At 39.1% G+C, this 14,045-nt stretch overlaps 1 protein-coding gene across 1 annotated transcript; it reads left to right on the top strand.

The window, feature by feature from the left end:
- Positions 1–2,105: 2,105 nt before the first annotated feature.
- On the top strand, positions 2,106–13,790 carry LOC144531017 (uncharacterized). Its single transcript, XM_078270889.1, has 11 exons — positions 2,106–2,277; positions 3,079–3,157; positions 3,266–3,682; positions 3,810–4,175; positions 5,819–6,313; positions 7,435–8,130; positions 9,670–9,731; positions 9,821–9,973; positions 10,439–10,658; positions 11,974–12,240; positions 12,754–13,790. The coding sequence occupies exons 3-11, from the start codon at positions 3,562–3,564 to the stop codon at positions 13,350–13,352; spliced, it is 2,979 nt and encodes a 992-aa protein (XP_078127015.1). The 5' UTR covers positions 2,106–2,277; positions 3,079–3,157; positions 3,266–3,561; the 3' UTR covers positions 13,353–13,790.
- Positions 13,791–14,045: the final 255 nt, after the last annotated feature.

The raw sequence follows: 14,045 nt of genomic DNA, 5'->3' as shown, positions 1-14,045 counted from the left end.
GGACGTCGATATGCGGTTTTGGATCAGTGACAATAAGTACTTCATATAAATAGCTTTATAAAACAGACCTGCCGTGAACTGCATAATGAATAACATAAACCGTCAAGTGTTTCAACGGATGCGTGATACAAATAGTGTAGGGAAACGGTCACGTTTTCTACTACGTATTTATGCGCATGTGCATGTCGGATTGTGCAGGCAGCACAGATCGCATACCGACAGCAGTAGTAAAACTGACTTTGTTTTTTGTTTATTTAGTGTGCTGGTGGCTGAGTCTGGTGGTCCAAATTTTGGCAGCTCTGTAGCGTCTGCCAGATGTTAAAAGTTCAAAGAGTGGGTAACCGTGGTGAGAGGGATCTTTAATGGTGTTTTTTGCTCCGCTAATGTAGCATGACGTGGTAAGAGCAGAGCCTTTTTATCTGCAGCAGTGCAGATGCAGTGTGTAAGAACGCTCTCAACGGTTGCCCGGTAGAATGCCACCAGCAAATTCCTCTCCACATTGTTCCTCCTGAGCACTCTGAGGAAGTGAAGTCTCTGTTTTGGTGTCATCGCTGTGTTTGGTGACCAGGAGAGGTCCTCAGAGACATACGGTGCATCTCATAAGCTGGATCTCACTTTCCTTAATTGATATCTCCTCGGTCCTCAGGCTGAACCGGACGTTGTTCTGTCCCTCCTCCGTGAAGGCCGTCTCAAAGCCCTAATATCTACCCCAAGGAGCGAGCATCGAGGAGGGATCACCGAGGAGCTATAGGCGAGGAAACACGAGAGCAGCCTTCTCGGAAACCTTGCAGCTGAACGGATTGCTAACTCCGCCCGTACAGATGACAAATTCATGTGACGCATCAGAGGAAAGGACGTCTCACTCTCATCCCTCTAAAACACATTTGCTCATTTCCTCTCTCCTCCCATGATTTCCTTGCTTCTCTACCGTGCTTCCTCGGTGGGAGGGACTAAGACGCGAGCAAAGGAGGCAAGTGGAGGGGCGGGGATGCACTTTAAACGACATAAGATGCAGCTATAGACACCCAGAAATTTAAAAGTCTGCACCCTCTCCACATATACACCATTGTTGAAAAGGGGGCCGGGTCCATGTCACGCTTCTTCTTTCTTTTTTTCTTTTTTTGGTGTTCAGTGTAAGGTTGTTCACTGAGCACCACTCTGACAGTCTCTGTACCTCGTCCCTATACGCAGACTCATCTCCCCCCGAGATAAGCCCGACAATGGTTGTATCTTCCACAAATTTGACGAAAAAGATTTTGTTTACATTTGGTTTGGAGAAAATAATTATAAACCCAGGTCAATAATACCACCCATTACATTTTTTACAACAGTATGGTACCTAAAGGTCTCCCATTAATTCTTAATCTAATGTTAAGGTGTGAGCCAGAGGTGAGGCTTTTACCATTTTACAATCATAATAAGCATGGAGGCAATTATATTAATATTAAAATTAAACAATAGATTTTACACTTTTTTTCAAAAGAATACATTATTAAGATGAAAGTCCAGCTATGAAATCAATCAGGAGAACTTAGATAATGGTTATATGCATGTGTAAAGTCTCATATCATAACAAGCTTATTATGGCGCGTTCACATTTGCTCCGCCTCAGTGTGAATGTGCCATTAGTCACAATATATACAACTGTATATATACAGATATATAATATATACACTGAACACATTTTTTTCACATTTTTCTTCAATATAAACAGTGTTGTCAAGTATTGGAATTACTCTAATAAAAGTACTAATACCACGCTGAGAAAATACTCCAAGTAAAACTCCTGTATTGTAAAAAAAAAAAAAAAAAGAAGTAAGTATTATCACCGAAATGTAATTAAAGTATCGAAATTAAAAGTACTCATTATGCAGTAGCCTAAATTGTTCCGTCATTCATTATCCACCCATGCCGATAGATAGATCACTGCAGTCCTCAGTGTGTATTAAAATGAAATGTGTTAGGTTGCTGTGAAGAAAAAAAACAATATTTGTGGGAATCAGATTTAAAATGAAGTTGGAGAGTTTAGGGATGTTAGCGGACAGCTGTTGTAGGAACTCCATTTGACAGCTTGGATTGTGTATTTCTGTCCTCTTATCTGGCAACCCTGAACCTAGCCATCCTCCATCTCTGCTAGCGTCTCATGCTAACTGTTGTTGGAGTATCACTGTTTGTACAAAGACATAAAATACCCTTTGGTACATGCACTGCGGTTTTATTGAGACTCAGGAATGTGAGTCAAAGCTAACGTGGTGATTTGAAGCCACCATGAATGAGGTGAGTATTATACATTTGCCCCAGGGCCGAGTTAGTGCTACATGCTAGCTAGCCAGCAATCCGATAACAGTGTGAGCTGCGTCGTTAACTTCTGATGTGCTGCCGTTGTGCTGCGAGGCGAGTCTGAGTGACAGGCTGGGGTTATACTGTATATCAGGCTGTCTGGACGAAGTACTCAGATCCTTTACTTAAGTAAAAGTACAGGAAAATGTTTTGAAAGTAAAAGTAGTCAAAACAGCCCATGTTACTGTTAACGGTACAATATTATATTGGATTATTATTATTATCATGAGTCATGACTCATGCATTAATATAAAAGCAGGAATGATTTTCATTGTGGTTTGTAAAAAATGTGAAAAATATCCATCACGTAAGTGACACCTTCACAATGTTTTATTTGTTTTGTTCAACCAATAGTCCAAAATTCAAAACAATGAAAAACTAATGAAAATTATTGAAATAATTAAAAGAAAAATAATTTGTGAACCTAGTACCATAAATTGTTTGGCTTTTTTTTTTCGTATGCAAAATGACTTAAAACATCATAAGTCGTTGACAATTAATTTTCTGTCAATTGTCTAAACAATTAGTCATTTAAGCTGAACTTCTTTTTACTGTTGGGTAGTTAAATATATGGCAAAGCAACATATTTTATAAGCTCCTTATATTTTTCGTATGCAAATATCTTAACCTGCCTTAGGAATGCAAAACATGAAATGAAGGGCTAAAGTGGTGTGGAGTTATGAAAAATGATGTCTTTTGTTTTATTACCTACTAGTGATTTTACTTTCTCCCTTTTAGAAATCTTCCTGTAAATGCCCTGGACAAGAGTGGAACAGTTTCCAGTGATGTAGCTGAAGTTTTTTTTGGAATAAACCAGGTAGAGTAGAAGATTAGAGGAGGGGGTGCAATCTAAACTTGAGAAAGTTGAATTACTGTACTCTTTCCATAACCTGTATGAAATTCATTACATATTTCTTTCTTATAGAAGAAGCCGAACTTTGTTTTGATGAAAAGGACAATCACGCTGCAGCAGAACAACCTAAAGAACAACGAAATGCAACGACAGGAAACATTTCTGCCAAATTTGTCAAATAGATTTCACAATTCAGAGCCATCAAGAAACACAACAGAGCAGTGAAGCCTTTCAAATGTTCCTATTGTGGGAAGAGGTTTACCTTTCGGAACCCTCTGATTGTTCACCTGCGGACCCACACTAAAGGGAAGCCTTTCTTCTGCCTGCGTGTGGTATGAACTTTTCTCTGATGAGCCACGTAAAGTTGCATGAAAAACACACACGCTAAAAAGATGTCTGCCATGACGAATGTGCAAGAGGAAGAAGATGCAGTTGGTGGTTTGATCAACTCCGATGGAAAAGAGTTAGAATGGGATCCTGGCCGCTCTAGTAAGTGGAAATAGTTTAGTTGTTAAATGATGAGACGGGATGTCATTCTCTCCGTATTTCTATCTGAAAACTAAATGTCTCTATGATCTTTTTCCTAATGTGCTTAAAACCAATGATCAACAATTAGATAGAAGAAGCCTGGACTCGTCTTGCTGCTGCCATGTGTGGGGAAAGAAATTCTTAAAGACCAGAGCTCTACAGCGACACCAGAGGACCCACACTGGAGCCAAACCTCATACGTGCTCCCATTGTGGGACAGCATTCAGTGTCCTGAACCGACTGAAGAGACACCATTTAATCCACACTAAAGAGAGAACTTTCTCCTGTCCAGTGTGTGACAAGAGATTTTCTTGCAAGGACAAGCTGAAGGAACACCTCAGCATACACGGATGTTCAGCTAAAGCCAAGGAAGCTGCGGAAGCTTTGGGTGGAGTGGAGACTGCCGACACCACCATCAGCTCAGATACATCGCATTTGGAGATCAAGTCTGCTGGTAGGTTGATTCAGAAAAAAATGTGGTGACTATGAGTCGGACCTGAAAGTCCGAGAGGCAAAAATCATATCTCTAGGTCCTTAGACTGTAAACAGTGCTGATATACTAGTGATTAAAAGTGCTTCTGATTTGAAAGGGTCAGTTCACCAACAAAAAAAAAAGAAAAACATTTTCTAACTTACAACTGGTCTTATCGAGCCATGCTGGTTTTATTGGCTGAGGTTTTGAGATTTGTTAAGCATCCTCAATTCAATAGAGGTCAATGTAATTTTGTTCGTGCTGCTTAAAGCAAAAAAATATATATTTTAAAAACCCAGCAGCAGTGCATCTTTTCAATTAGACCCTAGGCTGGTTATTTGACTATAAGACTTTCCTCCAACCGTTTTGAAGGAAAGTTGACCGACTGAAAATTGCTGACAGTGAGGTTCTTTGGCTTATCCAGAGTAACAGGGTCTCTCTTACTGGAAATATATGTTGTAATTTGTCAATGGTGTGTGCACCAGAAATCATTTCATTGTGTTGGGATGGAGATAGAAATCCCAGAGGCAGATATCTCAGCGAATAAAAAAACTGAATTTAATGCATCATGATGGCTACATACCACAAGGAGAAAATGAGGATAAGAATGAATCATGTTTTTTTGTGATTTGAGTGAACTGACTTTATAATGACACAAATTAAGTAAGTTGAAATAAAAATAATACCTCAACTTTCATTGCCGAACATGTAGTTGCCTAGACATGAGGTACAGTGCTCAGCATAAGTGATTACACCCATGCTAAAGTTGACTAAAAAGAGGAATAAAAAAAATCATCTTTTGGAAATTGATCTTAATGCCTTAATCAAAAAAAGGGGAAAAATCCAACCTTTAAGGACACCAATTTTGTTTGTGAATGAATAATGTATCATAAATAAATAAATGTTCTTCCTTAAAATACAGGGGGCATAAGTAAGTACACCCCTATGTTAAATTCCCATAGAGGCAGGCAGATTTGTATTTTTAAAGGCCAGTTATTTCATGGATCCAGGATACTATGCATCCTGATAAAGTTCCCTTGGCCTTTGGAATTAAAATAGCCCCACATTATCACAAACCCTTCACCATACCTAGAGATTGGCATGGGGTACTTTCCATAAAATCATCTCTCAATGCAAATCAAACCAGCTATTAGGCTAACTGAAATAAAACCATGCCAATCTCTCCCAAAGGCCAAGGGAACTTTATCAGGATGCATAGTATCCTGGATCCATAATATAACTAGCCTTTAAAAATACAAATCTGCCTTCCTCTATGGGAATATAACAGGGGTGTACTTACTTATGCGCCCCTGTATTTTAAGGAAGAACATTTATTTATTTACGATACATTATTCCTTCACAAAGAAAATTGGTGTCCTTAAAGGTTGGATTCTTCCTCATTTTTTTTAATTAAGGCATTAAGATCAATTTCCAAAAGATGATTATTTTTTTTTCCTCTTTTTAGTCAACTTTAGCATGGGTATAATCACTTATGCTGAGCACTGTAATAACAAGTTCAGAGACTACTAATTTTCACAAGGATGCTCCAAACTTAGAAGAAAGAGCTGTTTTTTTTGGTGTTGTTGATGTGCACACCTACCAGCTTCTTTGTTTCGTGCACGTAGGTAAAGCTGCTGATGTTACATTACCTGGGGACACGCACACGGCTACACCCGCCAAATCTGAACATAACCATTCTCCGAAAACGACACCCAGGCTACGTCGGAAGAAAACTGAGTCAGAGGAGCTCATCAGTTGCACAGAATGCAGCAGGGGTTTCCAGAGCGTGTACGCCAGAGACCGCCATCTGAGAGAGAAACATGGCAAACACTTACTTCACAAGTGCTGCGACTGTGGGCAGACATTTAAAGTTAGCCGAAGCTTGACAGTCCACCGTCGGATCTATCATCCAGCACCTGCAGCGGCTGTAGAACCTGAAGAAGAGCGAAGGGCTCAAAAGACTTACGTTTGTCCAACATGTGGAAAGCAGTTTCCTACTAGTGCCTCTCTGAGAAGGCACCTTATTATTCACTCAGGGAAGAAACCGTACAAGTGCACTTTGTGTGGAAGAGGTTTCACACAGATAGGAAATCTCAAAACGCACCAGAAGGTTCATGAAGGTGAGACACTGTATATAGTAGACTGTAGACATTGAGGTCTACAGTATTTGTCTTGACCCTTATAATGTTAAGACAGTTTGAGTTTCTTTCTGTGATTGTCTCTCTTTTTAACAGGCAGTTGATCTTCTAACACTCTGCACATCAGTTTGGTGAATCAGTGGTTTTGACTTTGGTACTAGAGTACATTTGACACCAGCTGACAGCTGGAATAGAGGTGTATAAGTCTGTAATGTCCAGGAGAGTATCTGTTGTGCGTCACACTGCTTCAGGCGAAAGAGGGCAATTCTGGGCGTAGTTGTGATTGCCCCAAAGTCCGTGTGAAGTGAGGCAGAGTTCAGCTGGGGAGAGAGATAGCAGAGTAGAACTGGCGATAGTCACTGCGAGAGAGGCCCTTTTTCATATATAGTATAATTGGAAAAAAAAGTCAGCAAATATGTTCGTACATTAAAGTGTAACATTATTCAAACTACTTTAGTTGCTGCAGGATGTGCTGAAAAACTCTCTCTGTTGTAAATTTAAAATGTTTTTAATCTCTCAAATGTTTTGCCTTTGCAAAAGATAACCTCATAACCTAAATAACCTCAAATCACCGAGATATTCATTTTGTAAAGCTGCATTAACTGATTTTTTCAGCCACTTGGGGACAGTGCAACAAGCTGAAAACACAAAAATGACATATTAGTACGGAGTTATATTCCTATCTTTATTCAAGAGCGCATTCAAGTTAGCTTTCAGTTGCCTGTTAAACACGTAGCAAACACAGAGCAACATTAGCATTTAATAGGAATCCTGTTTCTGCCCATCTAGCAAATGTATGTCCCATATTTACTCTCTTTAATCCCTGTTTTTGGTCTTCACTAAACTCCTTAACAAATAGCCGTCCCTTTAGCTACTAAATGCTCCACTAAAGTTTCACTTAAGCTAAGTAAAGTAAAGTTCTGGGCCATAAGTAGCTCAAACGCTCCATAAAACTGAAGGGAACTGCAGAGTTGCGTGATTATTATCACTTTAAGTGGCAGCTTTCACATTACACGTAGTAATTGTGGCCATTGTTAACATAAAGATATTGATAATTGTAGTTTTAAAGATGTATAAACTTAATTTAGTTTTTCTTCCAAAAGGGAAATTCACCAACATGGCCACATTAGAGGACCGTTTCCCTCATCCTGAAGGGGCTCAATCATCAGTGGACATCTGCTTCTGTCATTGGTGTTGGACTCAATTTTCAGAGAAACAACTTTTAGAAGGTCACTTGAAACAAGCCCATGAATCAAAGAAACCGTTTTTCTGCACCCAGTGTGGCAAAAGATTCATGTATGTCCCAAAATTAAAAGAACATGAAGCTGGTCACGAGGGTGTGAAGCCCCACCAGTGCCCACAGTGCGATAAAGGTTTCCAGACCTCAAAGGGACTCGAGAACCACATGCAAGATCAAAAAGGAGAGAAACCTTTCCCGTGCATTACATGTGGAAAAAGGTTCAAGCAGGAATGTACTCTGAGAGCACACTATGTGACGCACTCTGGAGAGAGGCCTCACCTCTGCTCCATCTGTGGGAAACGCTACGCGAGGGCTGAAGAGCTTAAAGTTCACCTCAGAGTTCATACAGGAGAGAAGCCGTACCAGTGCGACGAGTGTGGGAAGAGTTTCTACTACAGGCAAGGCTTCAGCAACCATAAGAAGACTCACAGTGCCAAACCGATAGGGCCCACCAGGCAGCTGGGCAGACCCAGACAGATGGGATGTACCAGGAAGCTCTCACAGAGAGCTCCGCCTGATTCTGGTGGAGAGGACCTGACCTGGGAGCCTCCTGAACTCGGTAGGTGTGTTTAAATTGAGCAAACTGTATCATCCGTAACCATGCACTTCACAATGTGAAAATTGAGTGTGTTTAACCCTGGTAGTCTTCCCGTTCCCCATGCACCTGTTTTCCTCTTCTGTTTTGCTGTTTACAAAGCATTAAGTATAAATTACCATGTGTTACACCTTCTTAGCCAACTTTATTCTAACCTATTACCACTAGTTTTACACTTCTTTTTGGAAATCATGGTCAATAAACCTCATTTACATGAAATTATACCTAACATTTGAGTAAAAAAAAGCAGAAAATATGAATTATTTTGACTAATAGTTAACGTCAGGGGAAGGTTTGTTAATGGATAATCACAGACTGGTATATGTCAAAGTTTAGTCAGTATACTGTTTTGAAACCATTTCCTTTTTCTTTCTTTTTTAAGATTATATTTTGGGCATTTTTGGCCTTTATTTTGACAGGACAGCTGAAGACGTGAAAGGGGAGAGAGAGGGGGAATGACATGCAGAAAAAAAAGGTCGCAGGTCGGAGTCAAACCCGGCCCCACTGCGTTGAGGAGTAAATCTCTGTATATGGGCGCCTGCTCTACAAACTGAGCTATCTGGGCACCCATTTCTTCTTTTTTTTTTTTTTTAAATGTCGGCACATAATCACATCTATTTGCCTGTTTGTAAAGCATACTTCTGAATTATCAACCAATTATGTGTTAAACCTAGGCTTCTAGCTAACTTCATTCAGTTATTTTTGGGCAATTTGGTTAAAAGAAACCCAAATTTCTGATAAAGACATTTTTAAAACTGGTCAAATTTGACCCGAGGACAACAGGAGGGCTAAGATGCATCTGCAAAGTTATTTGAAATGTCACAGATTTATATCATTTTTACACAAATTAGATCAACTGTTTCTCAGTATGAATCTATAATGCAAGGGCTTCCACATATTCCCTTTACATTTTTTTTTTTTTAGAAACTGCATATAACAGCATATAAGGATTCCACCATCTGTTTATATAAATCTTATAGTTTTTTGCTCCTCACATTACATGTATTGAGGGTCAAATAACACCTCTTACAAGACCTACAGCCGAATGTTCATGGTGCAGCCATTTCTCAATGGCAGAAATATTGGGACTGTCTATGCTAAATGCTAAAAAAAAAATGCTAAACATGCAAAACAGCTGGATTATATTAAACAAAAGCTATTATTCCAAAATGGAAAGTGACTTTATAAGATATTTGTGATAGAAAAATAGGGTTTAATAATTAAAACCAATTTATCTTTAATTGTGTCTCTGCTCCAGTTTTATAAAGTTGTGCAATTAACTATAGGATTGTCTGGAAAAACTGTTGAGTTTGGTGTGATTAAATGATCTGCATGCTCTTTTTTTTTATTGCACAACATAATCCTAAAAAAACACTGTAGGTGGAACATGTTTTAAACATTACAATATAATACAGTTCAAACTTTAAACAAATTGCTAAATTATTGTTATGTCACTTGACCAGTGGCTATAATATAATGAATATGAGTCATTTGTTTATACAGGAAATAGGCCCCTGCATCACCATGGCAACCAAGAAAACCATGCTGCAGAGAGCCACAGCCAAGTGAGAGAAAATGACATCCTGTAGATGTTAAAATGAACTAAGCTGCCTGTTCACATCCCTCACAGTTGTTGTTGCTTTATATTTCACAGACATCTGTGTGGAACGGTGGTCATTATACAGCATTCGTCCCGTGGGACCAAAACCCAAATATGTCTCACTGGTGCGCAGCAGAGGGCCACCGGGCTTATGGTGCTCCAGCAGGAGCAAGCATTAATTCCAGTGCCTTGCTCAGGGGCACAGTGGTAAGTGATACCTCCACCTCCCAGATGAAGTGGACAAGAATAAAACGGTCATTCTTGGCTTCACTTGTCACTGTAAGAAAGTGGCTGGATTGGGTGGAAGTTACCTTAAAACTGTCAGTAGGTGGTGCTGTTAATCCACTCATCTTCATCCTCTCAGGTTTGATTGTGTCTCACACATTGTGTATCACTTTCATAATCAATAAAACTAATATTTGGAGACAGATGTATTTTTTTGTAAGATGGCATCTGTTGTCATCTGTATCTGTTGCAAGCCTTTTGAAAGTAGCTTAGGAGTTATAGTCTAATAATTTAAGTTACACAGTAATGTCTTTTTAATCATTCTGTTTAAAAAAGAAAACGGTAACTGTTTGGTTTTATCATCACAGTGTGTAACTTTGGTTAACAATGAAATTAAATTCTATAATTAGACACAGGGTGATCATTTAAAACCTCTCATGATCACAGGAACAGGAGCACTTCAAAGAGAGCTGTCCAGCGGAGCAGCCCTCCTGGCCTTCTGGGACTTCCTCTGTATCCCCCCCCTCTGAGCCCGGGCTCACCACACCCCTCCCACACAACACCACATCGAAGAAAATGCACCTGAGCGAGATGGGTGCAGAGTTAAATCACCATGAGGAACACAGACCTGAAACGCAGGACCAGGATGACAGAACAGAACCGACGGGTAAGTTTGACCGAAGTATTATGAAGGTATTATGTATTTTGTGAACACATTCAATTCTTACAGATTTATAATGGAAAAAACAGACTGTAAGCCTGGAACATAAATGTCAGCATCGTTTTGTGAACTTTTATATTTGGAAACATTTACCGTATAAACACAGCAAGCTAATAATACAAATAACAGAATATGGAATAAACTCAAAGTACATGATTTTATTTTAATGCGGATCCAGTTTGAATTGCAGTTTTATTATAAAATGGCATGTAAAAAACAAACAGTGAATAGATGTTGCTCGTTGTGATGAACCCACAGCCAATTAGCTCTACAGACCTTTTTAGCATCTTTTTCAGCATGAATGTTTTGGTAGCTGGTTTCAGTGATAAAACTCCTTAGCAGCTAAGAGGTTGGCTATTTCCCTAAGGAGTTCATGGAGACCAAAACAGAACTAATGAATATGAATGAGTGAATAATACTTAAAGTTTGTGTTGATTCTAGCGGCCGCTTAGGGCAAAAGTGGTAGTGTTTTTACCACACCTGCTGTCGTAAAGGTCTTTTCTTTACAGTGCTGTATTGCCCCACTGTAGATTACTGAGTTAGCGTTACGGGGAAGTCTATATAGTCACAATGAATGTTTAGCTCAGACAGAAAATCTTTCATTTATAATAAGATAATATGTTACAGATGCATCTTTGCATTTCAAGTGATGCATACGGTTACTTAGCCTGCTTTAGATGAACAGGGTATCACTGTCAATGTGTCACAAGCCAAAGCATTAAAGTGCTCATATTATGCTCATCTTCAGGTTCATAATTGTATTTAGAAGTTGTACCAGAATAGGTTTACATGGTTGAATTTTCAAAAAAACACCATATTTTTGTCATACTGCACATTGCTGCAGCTCCTCTTTTCACCCTGTGTGTTGAGCTCTCTGTTTTAGCTACAGAGTGAGACATCTCACAAACATTGACTAAAAGGAATAATTCAGGGTGGGTTTTTAATAATTTACAATCCCGTAATTGTTTCCATCTGTTAAAAGCCCGACCAAAGTTGACTCACGTTATTGCCCGTTGTTTTTCACTTTCCCTTTTTAGCTTTTAGTTGCTCTTCGATTAATTTCAAGAGAGCTTCAGAAGCATTAAAAAGTTACATATAGTCACTGTAACTTACATTCCTCAGGTGTCCAGAAACTCCAAACTAATGTAACTTTGCTCCCTTGATTCTGTTGCCCAGAGGGGGCAAATCAGACCCGCTGCTATTGGAGCAGCTTACTAAACTACTATATGTACACTACCTTAAGTTGTCTTTCTTTTTTTAGAAGAAACTTTAAAAGGACCAGAACCTGAAAGCAGCTCCAATGAACAGCCTCAGGAAAAGCCATCTGAGGGGCCGAAGCAATGCCGGGGGCTTCGCAGACTCAAGAAGAACTACAACTGTCCGACCTGTGGGAAAGTTTTCTCTCACAACCCTGCTCTGCAACGACACCTTGTGATTCACTCGGGGAAAAGACCTTTTAAGTGCTTTATATGTGGGAGAGGATTCACACAGAGCGGAAACCTCAAAACGCACATGAAGGTCCACAAAGGTCAGAGGCAACAAGAAGCGCCTTTGTCTTTAATGCAGTGCTTCTTTTTCTTTTTTAAAGGAAAGCCCTGATCATGTGGTTTTCAGTGAAATCCTAATTTACTAATCTTAATTTGTATCTTAACTGTTTTTTCACAGATAAAATAACATCAGTTATGTAACTATAGTCTTCTTATGCTAATAAGTGTTTTTTTGTTGTTTTTTTAACTTGTGTAGGTTATGCCCTAAAGGCCCTGTCACACCAAAAAGTAGCATAGCAAACTTTATCCATGTGCCTTTGAAAATATTTGGTTCTAGATGCAGTGAGCTAGTTACCTACGCTGCTAAAGGGATATGTGTTCACACCATTATTCAAAAGATAAATGTAGTACTGTTAACTTCTTTTACATAGGTGTCTGCCAGTGGCGGTTTAATTAAAGTGACGGTGCAACATGGTCTAAAAGCAAAAAAAATTATGTTGATTTACTTTACTCATGCAAATGTCTGAAAATAACTGTCTTTGTTTTCCTCACAGGAGAGTTACCAAATTGGACATTAGTTCAAGAGACGAGTCCACCTAAAGAATCTCCTGTAACAGTTCATGTGTGTGGAGAGTGTGGCATGGACTTCCCTCAGAAACAACAGCTGGAGGCACACTGCCAGAGTCACAAAAAGCCTTACGCGTGTCCTGACTGTGGCAAGACATTTAAAAACAAATATTATTTTAAAATACATAAGCGCATTCACTCAGGAGATTCGCCTTTTCTCTGTTCAGAGTGCGGAAAGAGTTGTGTCACAGCAGATTCGCTTAAAAAACACGAGTTGACGCACACTGGAGAAAAGAATTTCCACTGTGATCAGTGCGGGAGGGCATTTTCACAATCCTCCCACCTCAACGTGCACCTCAAGACTCACACTGGAGAGCGGCCTTACCTCTGCTCAATCTGCGGTAAAAGTTACTCCAAAGCATCCCATCTGAAAGTTCACCTGCGAGTTCACACCGGAGATAAACCGTATACTTGTGAGAAATGTGGCAAGTGCTTCTATTACTCTCAAGGTTATCGAAAGCATCTGATGATTCACGACAAGAAGCCAAAACCTCCAGCAAAACCCTTGGGGAGACCAAAACAATAGCTGTTAGTGGTAAATAATCAATAACGTTAGCTGGTAATTCACAATAGTCTGAGAGGATATAAAAGAAAAAAGTAAATATATTACAGTTTGCCCATTAATTACTGTGTTAAATAAAATAGATTTTCCAAATGACTGAAGGGATTGTTTAAGCAATGTGATAGTAATGACGTGTACTGCATATGTTGTACTGTACAGTCAGCTCCATTGTTATGTAGGCTACAAGTAGAAAATAAATCATGACATAGTGAATCATTAATTGTATTTGTTTCGGTGTGTTTGTAAACTTTGATCAGAGTTTATACTACTTGGTAGATTAGTAGTATAGTACAGCATCATATATAGGCAAAACCATTATCATCATCATCATCATCATTTTTTAGTGTTGAATAAATGTATCAGTAAAGAGTATCATAAAATAATACTCAAGTAAAGTACAAGTATGTCAAATTTGTACTTAAGTACAGTACTTGAGTAAATGTACTTCGTCACACTCCAGCAATCGCATTAGACATAATTGACAGTGATTATACATGTTATTCCCATCGATTTGTATATTTTAAGAACGAGGGATTGCTGAGTAGTTTTGAATAATGTGAGCATTATTTTATGTGATATGTACACGTTTGAAAAAGGCTGTAGAAAAATCAAGAGCGTAATTTTGGGTTCAACATTGAGGGCAGTTGAGATCCCCAC

Source organism: Sander vitreus, chromosome 2 (assembly GCF_031162955.1).
Source record: "Sander vitreus isolate 19-12246 chromosome 2, sanVit1, whole genome shotgun sequence".
Lineage (NCBI taxonomy): Eukaryota > Metazoa > Chordata > Actinopteri > Perciformes > Percidae > Sander > Sander vitreus.
The sequence above is the reverse complement of the archived record's forward strand: the minus strand, read 5'-3'. Positions and strand labels throughout refer to the sequence as shown.

What these genes read in the sequence shown, in the direction of transcription:
- LOC144531017 (XM_078270889.1), top strand. Translation starts at nt 3,562, where the DNA reads ATGAAAAACACACACGCTAAAAAGATGTCTGCCATGACGAATGTGCAA. An exon ending in ATGGGATCCTGGCCGCTCTA is followed by an intron (nt 3,683 to 3,809) that starts GTAAGTGGAAAT and finishes ATCAACAATTAG; the next exon opens with ATAGAAGAAGCCTGGACTCG. An exon ending in GCACATGAAGGTCCACAAAG is followed by an intron (nt 12,241 to 12,753) that starts GTCAGAGGCAAC and finishes TTTTCCTCACAG; the next exon opens with GAGAGTTACCAAATTGGACA.